Source organism: Lampetra planeri, chromosome 62 (assembly GCF_965212315.1).
Source record: "Lampetra planeri chromosome 62, kcLamPlan1.2.h2, whole genome shotgun sequence".
Classification (NCBI taxonomy): Eukaryota; Metazoa; Chordata; class Hyperoartia; order Petromyzontiformes; family Petromyzontidae; genus Lampetra; species Lampetra planeri.
Window position 1 is genome coordinate 3,108,371 of NC_136168.1, and position 15,088 is coordinate 3,123,458.

At 49.8% G+C, this 15,088-nt stretch overlaps 1 protein-coding gene across 1 annotated transcript in view; it reads left to right on the forward strand.

Moving 5' to 3' along the window:
• LOC144736723 (integrin beta-5-like) overlaps positions 1-12,681 on the forward strand; it is a 41,333-nt gene extending 28,652 nt beyond the window's left edge. Inside the window, exons 11-16 of the mRNA XM_078619352.1 lie at positions 626-791; positions 3,000-3,222; positions 4,562-4,662; positions 6,279-6,398; positions 7,680-7,846; positions 10,483-12,681. Of these exons, the coding sequence (XP_078475478.1) occupies positions 626-791; positions 3,000-3,222; positions 4,562-4,662; positions 6,279-6,398; positions 7,680-7,846; positions 10,483-10,560 (855 nt within the window). The 3' untranslated portion in view covers positions 10,561-12,681. The remainder of the gene's footprint in view (positions 1-625; positions 792-2,999; positions 3,223-4,561; positions 4,663-6,278; positions 6,399-7,679; positions 7,847-10,482) is intronic.
• The last annotated feature ends 2,407 nt before the right edge of the window (positions 12,682-15,088 follow it).

Consider the following 15,088-nt stretch of genomic DNA (forward strand, 5'->3'; position numbering starts at 1 on the left):
GGGGGTGGTCTTGTTGGTGTCAAGAGCAGCCTCTGTGGAGGAGGAGGCTCGTGAAGGACGCTGCTGGGCAGTTGGAGGCAGTCACCCTCCACGACAACGAGCGGAGCGTCGGGCGGCTTAAACGCAGCAAGTTGCTCAGTAGGGGGGCACAGGCGGTGCATCTGCCAGTCCTCTCGGTCACCTGGGTCTGTCTTGTGACCTCCTGCCAGCGAGCCTTCGACGCTTAACGTGGCCTCAGAATGCACATAGTCTGGCACGAGCAACGTCACCGAATGGCGGTTGTTGTTGTTGTTGTTGGGAAGCGGTAACGAACCCAGCGACCCAATTTCGATTCCCACTCACGGCCAATACGAGTGACTATTATCCGAACCGGTCCTGGGCCTCCACCTAGGTCGACTCGGCCTCAAATGAGCACCTGGTGCGATGTGTAGTAAACATCGCCACCGGGGAGACGAAGGCGGTCGGGGAGGCGTGACGGCGACCACCCACACCGCCTCTCGTTGCCGGTGCCATCTTTCACAGGTGCCGCACGCTCATAGCGCTTGCCCCCCCCCCCCCCCCCGTACATTCTGCGAAGGCTCCACGGTTGGGGTGGGGGACCCCTTGTCTTTGTGTCCGACGGCAGGGCTCGGCGTGCCGCATGAGGGAGCGCAGTTTGCCGTGCAGCGGCCGTGGGGAGTGCGTGTGCGGCCAGTGCCTGTGCCACGCCAGCGAGTTTGGCCGTGTCTCTGGGGCCTTCTGTGAGTGCGACAACTTCTCGTGCCTCCGTCACAAGGGGCTGCTGTGTTCCGGTACGTACGTGCGTGCGTGCGCGTGTGTGTGTGCGTGCACATACACACAAGACATAAACTAAATTATAAACTATTTTTTTTGTTTACTAGGTAAGGTATTATATTATTATATTATTTTATTTTATTATATTATATTATTTTATTATGTTTTATTTTTATTATTGTATTACTTCCCTTCTACGTGACTTTACCGAAAGAACCAAGAAGATGAATCCCTGCAGTCACGAAAGCTTTAAATCGAAAAATAGGTAAGGCCATTTAGCTGTGTAGCTCTTTTTCAGAAGCGACCGAGCCACAAATGATAGATCAACGAAGTGGCTTATCATCACGTGGAAATTCATAGCATCGGCCAAATACACTGAACGCACGTTGATTCTAAACATGGAGGGGAAAACTGGAGGACCCGCAGAAAAATCCACACGAGACCACTGGGAGAAAGAGACATGCAAACTCCAAATGTACAGGCGTCGGGGTCGAACCCACGATCTCCTGTATACAAGGCGAGGGAGGTAGCATCTCACCACCGTGGCGCCCACCCCTCCCATGTAGCCTGCATAGGCTGGAAGGGCAAAGTGCTGTGAGCGAGAGCCTGTCAAGGATGGCACAACGACACGAGGATTTCGTGTGGTCAGCACCGTGCCGGACGTCTTAGTCTTGCCGGTGCTGATAACACTGGTCAACACACTTTTTCTGGCATAAGGTTTTCCAACGGTTTTAAGGTAATTTTGGGGTGTTGATTCCAAATCTGGCATCAGTTTTTGTCTTATCACATCAGGTTTTTGAGATATCACATATTGCATTTTAAATAAAAACTGCAGAAGAAAAATATTAAATGTGGATATCTACGTAAAATGATATTATAAACACACTATCCTAAAAATACAGCACCATATTTTAACACTAAAGCAGTAAATGACTCGCAACAACTTGCAGTCATAAGTGACAGAGTTAATTTCGGGTAAAATCAATAAAAATGGGGTATGCCGATAGCATAAAAATGATGTGATAGAGCAAATCTGAGATCAGATTTGGAATCAGCACCCTGAAATTAGTCTAAAACAGCTGCAAAAGTCTAGGCCAGAAAAAAAGTTTTTTTTTTTGTTGACCAGTGTAATTTTCACACCTTAACGAGTTCCTCGTTTCAGACTCAGTAGACGTAGTGGGGATCCAGGACCCTTGACTGCCTTGCCGGTATGAGCGAGAGAGAGACGAGTGAGACTCCAAGTGGAGCGCCGGATCGTCGGTGAGGATTGTGAGCGTGGAACGTCCGATGCCGAAACATGCCCGTCGTGTTTGTAATTACCGGCGAAACTTCATGGTGCTCAAATTGTTAATGTTGTGGATTTACTCTCCAACACGCCGGTGTGCTGAACTAGTAACTAATCGGCACGTTATGTTTACGTGACAAACCTTTACAAATTGGCCATGTTGGGTGGTGGCGGGTTTAACGACACATTTATATTTACGCGATCTAACCAACAACAAAAACCTTTTATCGAGAATATTGTTTGTGAAAGCCCTCCGTGTTAAATTTCCTCGCTTACTTGGGATGTTGGGATCGTGGTCTGGGATGTGTCGACCTCGTAGACTCATTTCCCTATTGTGATTATATTTTTCCATCTTGATTTGAAGCTTTTGTGAATGCAGGAATCCATACTCTTTGGTTCTTTCGGTGAAGTCACGTAGGTAGAAAATAATATAAATCATGACGTTTCTGGCGCAACACAAGCATCCGTCATCAGGTGACGGACGCTTGTGCTTTCTAATTTGATGTCACATCTTAATCTGTTCAATTCATTTTGGAATTTGCTTGATAGTGTGCTGTATACATGGGTTCTAGATTTGAAGCTTTCGTGACTGCAAGGATTCATACTCTTAGTTTTTTGCTGTATCAGCAAATCTGGCTGTGACGGTCCCACCTGATGACGGAGACTTGTGTTGCCTCCGAAACGTCGTAATTTATTATTATTTTATTTTTCTTAATTTAAATTTCATTTTTTACCTCCGTGACTTTACCGAAAAAACTAAGAGTATGTATATATGGGATTTGGTCATTATACGTAATTAACGTGCAGCATCACGGGATGCTATTCACGTGAATGACACCATGGATAATATTGGTCGCCAAAGCCTGCCGCTACGTGTTAAACTGACGCTCGTCGTCCGCCCCCCCCCCTCTCTCTTGCCCTCCCCCCCCTCCCCCCCCAGGCAACGGGCACTGCGACTGCGGCGAGTGCCGCTGCGGCCCCGACTGGGTCGGCGAGAGCTGCAGCTGCACGACGCGCACGGAGGCCTGCCTGGGCGCTGACGGGCGGCTCTGCAGCGGCCGGGGGCTGTGCTCGTGCGGCCGCTGCGTGTGCACCCAGCCCGGCGCGTTCGGCGACGTCTGCCAGAAGTGTCCCACGTGCCCCGACGCCTGCAGCATCAAAAAGTAACGCCACGGGCCATCCCCCCACCCCAACACCCTCCCCCTACCCCCCACTCTCCCCCCCCTCCCCACCACCTCCCCCCACCAGTCGAGCGCCACGCTGGTGAGATGTTAACTACCTCGCCTGGTGTGCAGGAGGGTCTGGGGTTCGATCTCGACCCTGACGCCTGCTGCTGTATATTTGCAGTTTGCGTGTCTCTCTCTCTCTGCCCGTGGTCGCGTGGATTTTTTTTCCGGGCCCTTCGGTTTTTCCCTCCACATTTAGAAACGTGTTTAGACTATTTAGATTATTTTTCTGCGATAAATGTCCAAATGATAAGCCACTTCATTGAGCTATCGTTTGTGGCCTGGTCGCTTTTGAACAATAAGTTAATATCTCAGTGGGTGTTGCCTGGCAGGATGGGGATGGTTTAGTTTTATTTGTACGTGTTTGGGTGATTTGTTTACCGTTATTGTACTTTGCACTCTTATGATATCGTTGTTTTTGTATTGTTTTTTCCTTTAACTTTAATTCTAGATTTGTAGTTTTCGTGACTGCAAGGATTCATACTCTTTGGTTTTTTCGGTAAAGTCACGTAGGTAAAAAAAATTACGTTAACAAAGCTCAGGACGTTTCGATCGCAACACAAGCAGTCGTCATCATCATCCCCCCCCTTTTCTCTCCGCCTGATGATGACCGCTTGTGTTGCGATCGAAACGTCGTGAGTTTTTGTTTTTCATTATTTTATTTGTATTCTTTTTATTTTATAATTTTCTATCTACGTGACTTTACCAAAAGAACCAAAGAGTATGAATTCCTGCAGTCACGAAAGTTTTAAGTCAAAACTTAATTATTTGCTTGTATTTAGTGACTTGCTTACCATTTTCTCTATTTTGTTTGCTGTTGTAACTCGCTGACCCTTCCCATACTGGACATCTGTTGCAGAAGAGCTTATTGGCTCATCTGATTCCTCCTCCAGTCCAAACAAAGACTCTGATTTTACTGGTAGGAACCTCCTGGTTCCACCAGCCCACAGGGGATTATTGTGTCCGTCCGTCGTGCATCAAAAAATGGGAGGGGTGGGGCTGGGTGGAGTGGGGAGGGGCTGGGTGGGGAGGGGCTGGTCACCCCGTGGTGCCCTTATAAAACTCAACGTTTAACCTACTCACGCCGGCTTGTGCCCGCCCTCATAGTCGGGCATATTTGCGGAATACACCACGCCGCCGTTGACCCTGGCCATTGACCGAGCAACCCAATGTTCCTACCAGCTCCCTCCGCAGGAATGTGTTGATTGGCTGAAACGGTGCGCATTCCGGAGGGCGGCTTCGTGCTTGTGATTGGTCGGACGCTACGTGTTCACAGGGAGTGCGTCGAGTGCCGGTTGTTCCAGCGGGGGCGCCTCTGGGAGGACGGCTCGTGTGCGCAGATGTGCGTCGACGAGATCCAGCAAGTGGAGACGATAGGTCCGTCGCACGCACGCACGCACGCACGCGCTGCACATATTCATGGGACATCCCTTGCCAGTATCAAAATATAAGAATAGGTTTTACCCCTTTTTGGCAATAAAACAGTTGTGTTAAGATGTTAAAACACCAAGCTGAAATCTCTTACCAGGAATCATGTTTGCATTGACCACATGTAACTTGTAGTGAACATGCAAACATAAAACATGCTCTGGTAAGTATATGTATTGTCTTTGAAACTGATTGGTCCACACCAGAGAACAGCTTTCTTGAGAGCGTAGTTCTTAAACAGTGTTAGACCAAAGGATGCCAAAAGACGAACAACACGAAGACAATGCTGAGTAATGTCTGCTGGGCTGCATGCTATAGGCAGAGCTGCATGCCCCAGTACACAGTCTTGGATATCAAGGACCAGGGGTTACAAGGCTCAGGCTGAAGCCAAGGCCCAGGTGACTGTGCGCCCGAAGCCAGTGTCAAGACCAGTCATGGCCACGTGCTCTAGACCAGGGGTGGGGAACGTCCGGCCCGCGGGCCGTATGAGGCCCGCGAAATCATTTCGTCTGGCCCTGCCAAGGCAACCGCACGACTCGAAATTCAATAAATCTAGGCGCTTTTTTTATAGCAACGTGAATTAAATTTTGTATGGCCCGCGCATTTTGTTATAAATATCCAAATGGCCCTTTGCAGAAAAAAGGTTCCCCACCCCGTCTAGACCAATGGTTCTCGACCTCGCTTGTATGTACGTACTTTGAACTTTCGCACCGTACGTAGCCAACCGTGCTAATTGGAGGTGCGGACCGCCGTCAACCCTCAAAATATTTTCGCATGCCTCCGTGCACCGATAACGCACATTTCTAAACTTAGACCTACTCTTGATGAATGCCAGGAATCGGCAGATGTAGCCGAGAGCTAGCCGTGTTGACGAGCCGTGAATGCGGTCTGCGAATCGTTGGGCAGTTCCACGGACCAATCCCCCACGACCTTTCAGACCAACCCCCCCGGTGGTCTGTGGACACGCGATTGGGGACCACTCCTCTAGGCTTAGGCCTTGGTCAAGGCTGGTGGCTCCAAGCCAAGTCCTCAGACCCAAGCCCACACCCCGGATGTCACTCTCAAGGATGTGAGAGCCTAGAAAGTTGTCTCGAGCGGGTGTCGATTTCCAGGAGACTTGTCTTGAAGACCCAAGACTGCTCGGTAACCGCACATATGCACGTATGTACGTACGTATATTTTAACTTATTTCATAGCCAACCGTGCTTATCGGAGGTGCGGGGCCGAAAGACAACAAACTAAATGCAAAAAGCAGTTCTAAAGAAATTCGTTTTCGATCCAGATGATTTAAAAGTGCATAGCTAGCTCCCAGTGGGGTCCTAATATCGGAAGGAAGAGCGTTCCAGACGGCCGCGGAAGCGCATCTGAGAGCGCCACGCGATGCAGTGACCTTCTTCATGTTCGATGGGCGAGCCAAAAGCCGCTCCCTGCCGCGAGGGTGGCCGTCGAGTTCGCGTCGCGACGGTTCGTCCACGCGTCGCTTGCGCAGCGGCGATCTGCGATGCGCCGTTGACTTCATGCAGCGGGCGGGCGCGTCTGCGCGCCCCCGTGTGTTGGTGATGCAGATGAGAGTCACAAGGACGCCGTGACCTGCAGCTACAAGACCCAGGACGATTGCATCATGTCGTTCACTTACACAGAGGACTCTGACGAGAAGTCCGTCCTGGCTGCGCTCAAGGAGCCAGGTAAACCCGTCCGTAGTCTTCACGAGCGCTCACCATGTGATCGTACTCGTATTTACGGTACATGTGCATGTGCGTGTATATATATACAGTAAAACCTTGGATTGCGAGTAACTTGGTCTGCGAGTGTTTTGCAAGACGAGCACATTTTTGAAATAAATATGAATTTTATAAACGAGCGAGATCTTGCAATACGAGCAGTACGTGTATACGCTTTGTCTGCCGAGCGTCACGTGATCACAACTGATGTACGAGTGCTTTGGATTACAAACACGTTTCCGGAACGAATTATGCTCGCAATCCAAGGTTTTACTGTATACGGATGTTTTTTTGCCAATCCACTGCCGGATGAGGGTCTTGCCATGCCGAGCGGGTCATAGAGGTTGTTTGACCGTATGCGGCACGCTGGTCAGTGCGGGTATTGTTCAAGGGCTGGGAGCATAGACGTGGGTTGATGGGGCACCAGTCAGTCTGGTGGACTTGAGTCCTCAACATGTGCGGAGCGATCAAGGAGTGATTTTCGTGGGAATGATAACCACGGTAGTAGTGATAGAAGAGTGAAAAGGAAGCCACTGACCGCCACTGAGCACATTTCCAACCAACGTCGCACCACAAGCATCGTCGCACACCTGCCTGATTCCCTTACTGATAAACTATGAAACTATTAAACTAAATTTTATTTTGCCAGGTAAGGCCCCACAGAGCTTTATAGGGCTTGTTCAGAAGAGACCTGGCTATCACAGATGATAGCTCAACGAAGTGGCTTATCGCGTGGAAATGTAATGCAGCAGCCGAATATTCTGAACGCACGTTGATTCTAAACGTGGAGGGAAAAACCAGAGGACCCGGAGAAAAATCCACGCGAACACGGGGAGAGAGAGAGACACGCAAACTTCAAATATACAGCTGGCGTCAGGGTCGGGATAGAACCCACGACCTCCTGCATACCAGGCGAGGTAGTTAACATCCCCTAGCCACCATGATGATGATGATGAGAGAGACACGCAAACTCCAAATATACAGCAGGGGTCAGGGTCGGGATCGAACCCACGACCTCCTGCATACCAGGTGAGGTAGTTAACATCTTGGAGGACCCAGAGAAAAATCCACGCGAACACGGAGCGAGCGAGAGAGACCCGCAAACTTCAAATATACAGCTGGTGTCAGGGTCGGGATCGAACCCACGACCTCCCGCATACCAGGTGAGACAGTTAACATCCCGTGAACTCCTCTGTCTCCTGTGTTGTCCGCCTCTTCCCCCACCCCCGGTGGGCCGTCGCGCAGAGTGTGCCCACGGCGTGAGCGATACCAACGCGGTGCTGTGCGTCGTGGCCGGCGTTCTGCTCGCCGGCGTCGCCGCTCTGCTCGCGTGGAAGCTCATGGTGACGGTGCAGGACCGGCGCGCTTTCTCGCGCTTCCAGAACGACCGCATGCACGCCAAGTGGGGCGCGGTACGTATCAGAATCCGAATCGGATTCTTTGGCTAATGCTGGAGGAATCCGATGAGCTCTAGTTGAGGCGGGTAAGAAGGTTGCAACAACAAAAAAATATTAAAACACGATAGTGGTGCAAAGTACAAGAAAGGTGGTAAACAAATTCTTGCTTCTTTCGGTAAAGTCACGTAGAAGGGAAATAATAAAATAATAAATATAAAACTATTAAATTCTCACGACGTTTCGACTGCAACACAAGTAATCATCATCAGGTGTGAAAACCACAGCAAATTTTTTTTGAAAAAAGTGGCGTTTTTTTCTTAACGTCAGCACTTTTTTCAAATGTTCTTGCTGTGGTTTTCACACCTGATGACGATTGCTTGTGTTGCAATCGAAACGTGAGAATGTTATAGTTAAAATTGTATTATTTTATTATTTATCTTTTACGTGACTTTACCGGAAGAACCAAGAATATGAATCCCTGCAGTCACGAAAGCCTTAAATCGAAAGATAAACAAATCGCACAGAATCATACAAATACAACACTCAACCATCTCCATCCTACCAGGTCGAGCCCACCGAGGTATTCAACTTATTTTTCAGACGTGACCTGGCCACAAATGATAGGTCAACAAAGTGGCTTGTCACGTGGAAATTTATATCAGCAAAATTCATCTAAATAAAATCAATGCATGTTTCGAAATGTTTTTTTAACTTCTTTCGCAACTGTGCGTAGCCAACCGTGCCAATTGGAAGTTCGGGGAGGGAGGAAAACAAACTGAACACACAAAAAGGAGTTCTAAAGAAATGACTTTGTCATGCTCGATGATTTGAAATGAAGGAAGAGCGTTCCAGACGGCCGCATAGCAGCGCTTTCGCAGAACACAGCACAGGTTATAATAATGCTTACATTTTACATAGCATCATTCATGCTAATAGCATCCCATAACTCTGTACGTTAATGATATATAAGGACCAAATGCCCTACACAGCCACTGCCATGCAAATGAAAACCCTACTACTACCAAGCAAAATAAAAATGAATAAACAAATTAAGAAATGGCTAGACAACAGAAGCAGCACAAACAACAACAACAATCTACGTTATCACAACAGAGAAAGGAGTCCACATCCCAGACCACAATCTCAACTTCCCAATCAAGCCAGGAAATTTAAAACGTGACCAATATCATCCAAAATGAAGGATTTTTTTGGGTTAGATTGCGCAAATATAAATGTGGCGTTAAACCCGCCACCACCCGACATGGCCAATTAGTAAGGTTTGTCACGTAAACAAAACGTGCCAATTAGTAAACCTTCACAGGAATGCGGCAGAAAGTTACGGCTAACTTATACCGATCAGTCCAATCTCGTTGTCGATGTTTTATTTGAACCGGTGGCCCCCCACTGCCTGGCTATCGCGATCCGATTCCAGAACGCCGGGCGCGAGCCAACGACGTGGAACGAAATCTGAAGAGCGTGCAGGGATGCACGCTCGGAATCACGTTGACAGGACGGGCAAAGGGGTGATCGCATGGATCTGAGCGCAATTGACACGCGAGAATTCAGACTTGAGAAAAAACGAAGTGAGCGGGGCACGTCATGGCTAACGGGGGACGATGATGGCCGATGGTCAGGAACCGTGACGGAGCGGCAGCCAAGGAACGGGAACGCGTCTTGAGAGGACGCTCCGCCGAGGGAGATGGACCGACGGTGGAACGAGCGCGCGTGCGGCTGGATTAGCGCCTCCGATTAGCACGGTTTTGGCTCTGTACGGCGCGAAAGACATTCAACGTATATTACGTCGCAGGCTTGTGAGAGGGTAACGCCAGTTTAGGAAGGCCTTCATCTAGCAGTCGATAGATCATGGCCGATGAGGATGATGATGTCTCCATGTCAGGGTTCTTCGAGTTTCGTGAACGACAGATTTGAGGTGACCCCTTCAGGCAGAAGACAAATATATATATCAATGATGATAATAGATTAAAAAAGACTATTAACTTCAAGAAGGAACAATTAACATGTTTAACGCCACCGTTAAAATACATTAAATTAGACCTCATGTGTCCTGACTTCTGGGCCACCCTGCATAATAGGTGACGTCTCAGGCAAATGGCCTGTCTTCATGGCAAGCAATCAGAGATGCACTGGGTGATAAGAGTGGACTTCGACTCCCAAATTGTATGATCCACTATGTCTCGCCTCTCTGTGCCACGACGAAGAGCCATTGCCCAAAACGTCACCTGTCATGTATTTTGATGCATATATTTTTTTTTTAAAGCGGCGTTATTGACCTACGTGTTGAAATTATTTTTTGTCAAGGTACGCTTGTGCACCGGCTGCCAACGCTGCAATAGCAGCGTCACCAAAGTTATTCGGTCAAAATAGTGAATCATTGCATAGCGACAGACTGCGGGTTTAGGCGGCAGTGTTTACAACAAACAAGCTTCTCGCTCTGCCCGGACAGTACCTTTCACACACGAGCGTCGGCCGCTGACACATCCTGCCGTCCACAAGCTCGGCATTCGAAACCACCCCACGCTTACTCACTCCCGCACACAGACCGGCCTCTTTCATCGCGTGACACTGTGCGCCGTTTGTCCCGTTTTCCCCGACGAACTCGCCGCTCATCTGCGTTTTCCCCCTTTTCGCAGGGCTCCAACCCGCTCTTCCCGAACTCCAACCACTCCGAGGTCTCCTTCCACGGGCTGCCGCTCCCGTCTGGAAATTGAGTTTTTTTTTTTGTTGAGAGGTCGGAGGCGACTCGCGGCGGATCGGAACGCAGACCAACGCCGTGACACGCCCCTTGTAAGCGGGCCGTCTGTCAGGAGACGTTCGCTTGAGGCCGGGTTCAATGAGTTCCTTCTTGTTCGCAACGAGCCGTCACCTCGAGACTGGCCAGACCGACGTGGACGCCAGCCGAGTGGCGACTGACTCGCGCCCATCGCTCGACTTTCCTCCGATCCCTGCCGAGGCGCCCCCCACCACCGCCCCTTGCCCGTCGACCTGCCTCTTAAATGGCACCCGCCTCGTTATCCGCCCCCTCCACCCCCCGCCACGCTTGTACATCTTTTTTTTTTTACCGTACAACTGAGCTGCACCGGGTGTATTGGGCGGGGGGGCCGTGTCCGTCGACGGTTCGACGTCTCCCACCCAATGGGCGAGGGGTCGTGCTGTGTTTAAAGAGTCGTCACCGAAAGACTGTCACACGCAATGAAATGCGTCGTATGCCCCCCCCCCACCACTCCGGCCCTGCTTGGCCCCGAGCCAGATTCAGAAGCCTCCTTTGCGAGGCCAAAGTATCGCGGTGGCTCGATACGGCAAACGTCCGGTGGGAAGTCCAACCCGTGCCGTTAAATGCCCCCCCCCCACACTGGCTTATCTCGGATGTGCCAGTGGAAAGTCGGTATGTATATATATGTAACGTGTCATCCCGAAGTCAGCGTATGAAGTTGCGATTTTATTCAGGCAGGCTCACCTTGAAAGAAGTGGATTCGGAAATGACGGAGCGTTGTCATTTACAGGCGGTGACCGTCGTCACTGACGCCGTCGTCACGATGACCGTCGTCACGGTGACCGTCCTCACGTTGACCGTTGTCACGGTGATTGTCGTTACGGTGATCGTGACGATTGCCGAAATGATGGTGATGATTATTGAACTAAAACTAAACAATTTTTATTTTATCAGGTTAGGCCCACTGAGCAGCTGAAAAGCTATTTTTCAGAAGCGACCTGGCCATCAAAAATGATAGCTCAACGAAGTGGCTTATCATCATCTTGTGGAAATTTGTAATAGCCAAATACTCTAAAACGCGCAATGTTTATGGTAAATGTGCAGGAGAACACACCGGAGGGCCTGGAGGAAAAACATCGATGCGACCACATTTTTACAGTGAAGATGCGCAAAGTGTCAACAATCCTGTGCCGATCGGAGAGGAAATGTGTTCGCGAAATGCAGCCCGGTCAATAATCAACACAGTGACGGCGGGATCACTCCAATGAAAATTGTCTACAGTTTCTTGAGATGGCGTTTCAGAGTATCCTTTCATGTGTAACCTTGTAATCATCCTTTTTAAGTTATTGATGAATTGTAATATAAACGCGTGGTCATGTGTAGCAATAACACGTCTGTGTTAAATTCGTTTTAAGTGGGGAAGTGAAGCACCCCACTTGACATTCCCTGCGTGCGTCCGCGCGTGCGTTTACCTGTAGAAACGTTCGCCAATTCATGATACGTTCACACGCTCCGTTGCCGTAGTGGAACACAAACTGTTTAAATCCATAGAAGCCTTCCCACGGCAATACGAATTAAATGTCGCACGACTGCCGGTTACAACAAATGCCCGGTGCTTCGTGAACACTTTTGGTAAGAATTGGATTCGGTTCATTCTAAATTAATTCCAATTCACGATGGAATTTTTTTGTACCCCTTTAAAATGTTGCGGCTGCCTGTCCAGCAGCATGTGTGGCCAGCTAACGAAGTGGGCCTCTTATCCGTAGCGGCGAAAACAAAGTGTGTAGACTACGGTAATGGTAACGTTTTTAGCGTGTGGTTGATACATGTAAATACCAGCGTGAAAAGCCAGCAGGTTATTATTGACTTGCTTTCTGTCCGCGTACGGTGCGAAATAAGTTCAACATACATACATGCGTACGTTCGCAGAGAAGTCGGGTATTCCATTCCATGGTCCTGTATGATTGAATTCTCCGCTGGCCACACGCAGGCAAACTTACTATGCTTGAGATTCCGTATTATTGCTTGCTGCTCAAGAGAGACCCCTTAACACAACACCAGCGTCTCGAAGCTCAGTTGATTGGATTGACTTTGTGTGCGTAATGAATAATCAAATGTCTCTGCTTTTAAGACTTGATATATTTTATTGTGCTACGTTTTTATGGTGACCCTGGGACACACACACGGAGCAATGAAGCCAGAAAACAACATTGGAAATATTCCCAGAACATTTCGTCTTTTTTTTTTTAACACATAGAAATAATTCACAAAACGTTGTCATTAACACAGCCTTAAATATAAATTTATGGAAAAGCCGAGTGACGCCGTGCCATAAACGTGATGAAGTACGCCTTCTGGGTGCCACAAGTTCTGGCCTGCAACCGCTTGAGGACGGCAGTGAAGTGTTTATTGCCTGCTGGCGAAAAACTCGTCAGGGTAAGCGATTCGGAGGGTGGCATTTTCAGCTTCTGTAGCGCCCAAAAGTGAGTTTATGCTTCATCATGCGTTAAGTTAAACTTGTTTGTCCAGGTGAGAACTCAAGAGAGACCACGAGAGTCTCTGTTGCAAGTGTGACCTGCCAGGCGAGGGGGGGGCGATGATTGCTGTGCAGAATCCAATTTTGGGTGATCCACCGCGCAATCTTCGAATTTTGGCAACTTTGGGACCCCGACGCCGGCACACGATGGCCCGCTCTTGCGAATGACGCCAAGGGGATCTTTAGGGTCCACTGTGAGTGAAACAGACGGCGCATAGCAGCAGCAGCAGTAGTATAATTATCACTCGGGTTATTACCGCACTATTAATCGTGGCGGCCACTGGATTCGAACCGTGATAATCGGCAACAGTCGGCCAGTGCTTTTGTCGTGACACCGACACACGTGGTGACTTAGCAAGACCCTTTTATTCAGACAGCACCAACGATGCCCAGGCTTGGTTCTTGAGGCTTGAGCGCCATCTTCTTCTACAACGTCTCTTCTCCCCCTTTTGCTTGTCCCCTTTCATACCTCCCAAGCGCCCTCTCTGGAAGCTTCTATGACCCCACTCCCTTCGGCCAATTCTGGCCCTTCCCCACCCAACGGTTCTAGACCATCCTTCTGCAGTCCACCGCTCGCTTTCTCGCCTCTCTAACTTTCACATCTTTCCTCTAATCGCTTTCGATCTTCGTCTCCCGACCAATCACTGCCGATGTCTCCCTGCACCAATGGGAGACCTTGACCCACCGAAGGGGCCATCCATTGAGTAGGTACGCAAAAATCTGTCAAAACTTGACCCCCCCCCCCCTCTCTGTACGCACGCGGACTTTTTACATCCCCCCCCCGAATCCTATAGAACGGCCGATATTAAATCCACGCAGAAACTATCAAGGATTAATAATATTAACGTGTTTAAGTGCACAGATAGTCCACCGCCGGAGTATCTAACTATGCGTACGCACATTGTCAGTAGACCCCCCATACGCAAGCGTACGCATTTGGGTTAATCCCCCTCCATGCGTACGTACTAAATGGATGGCCCCTAATTGTCTGTGTGACCTTACACTTGTGTCAGGTCAGCGCTCTGTTATCCCATTCGTTACACTTTGAGCGGTCGTGGCCGTCTTTTGTTGTCAGGCAAGAGAGATTCACTGACTCCCCCCCACCCCAGGGACCAGGCTGTCCCGTTACGTTGGTCGCCTTCTACATTTTCCCCGTTGGGCCCCCCCAGCATTGCGGGCACGCGTGGCGCGGTGTTGACGCAGTGGTTGGCGCACTCCGCCGCCACGTGAGCACGTGGCCCCGAGTTGGATCCCTCGAACCCCCGGCCACGTGTTACCTTCGTTGGCAAGTGACATCTCTGAGCCGGGACCTGGGCCCAACCACCCCAGAAACTCGCCAACCTGCGCTGGCCAGCGTCGGTCAGGCTGATGTGGTCAGCCTACTAACAAAGACTTGACGCATGGCACGGTGAGGCCGCCTTCCAGCGGCGGATTGACAAAAAAAGAATGCAAATAAAATTGGCCGTTATGAAGTCGGTGCGAGTGACAAAAGGTGGGCACATTCATTCTATTCTTGGCTCGCCATCGAACAAAGACGGTCACTGCATCGCCGCGGCCGTCTGGAACGCTCTTCCGATATTAGGGAGCCACTGGGAGCTATATGCACCTTTAAGTTTAGATTGAAGACTCATTTTTTTCTAACTGCTTTTTGTGTTTAGTGTGTTGTCCTTCCCCCCCCCCGCAACCTCCGATTAGCACCGTAGGCTACGTACGGCGTGAAAGAAGTTCAACATCATTCAATGTGGGCTTTTGCACACCCGGTTGCCAAAACGCGATCCCTCAATTTCACGTCCCGTTAAGGGGAGGACTCGATTCTGACGCCGTGCAACTCGCCAGCACTCTCAAGTGCGGCGCCCTCGTTCCGGAAACGCCCTTGAGAGGATTGGGTCTCCGCTTCTCGCGGTCGAACAATCACGGCGGCTATGACGACGTCCGCGAGACGTGCGGGTCCTGACGTGACCCCCCCACCACCCCCCCCCCCCCCCCCCGT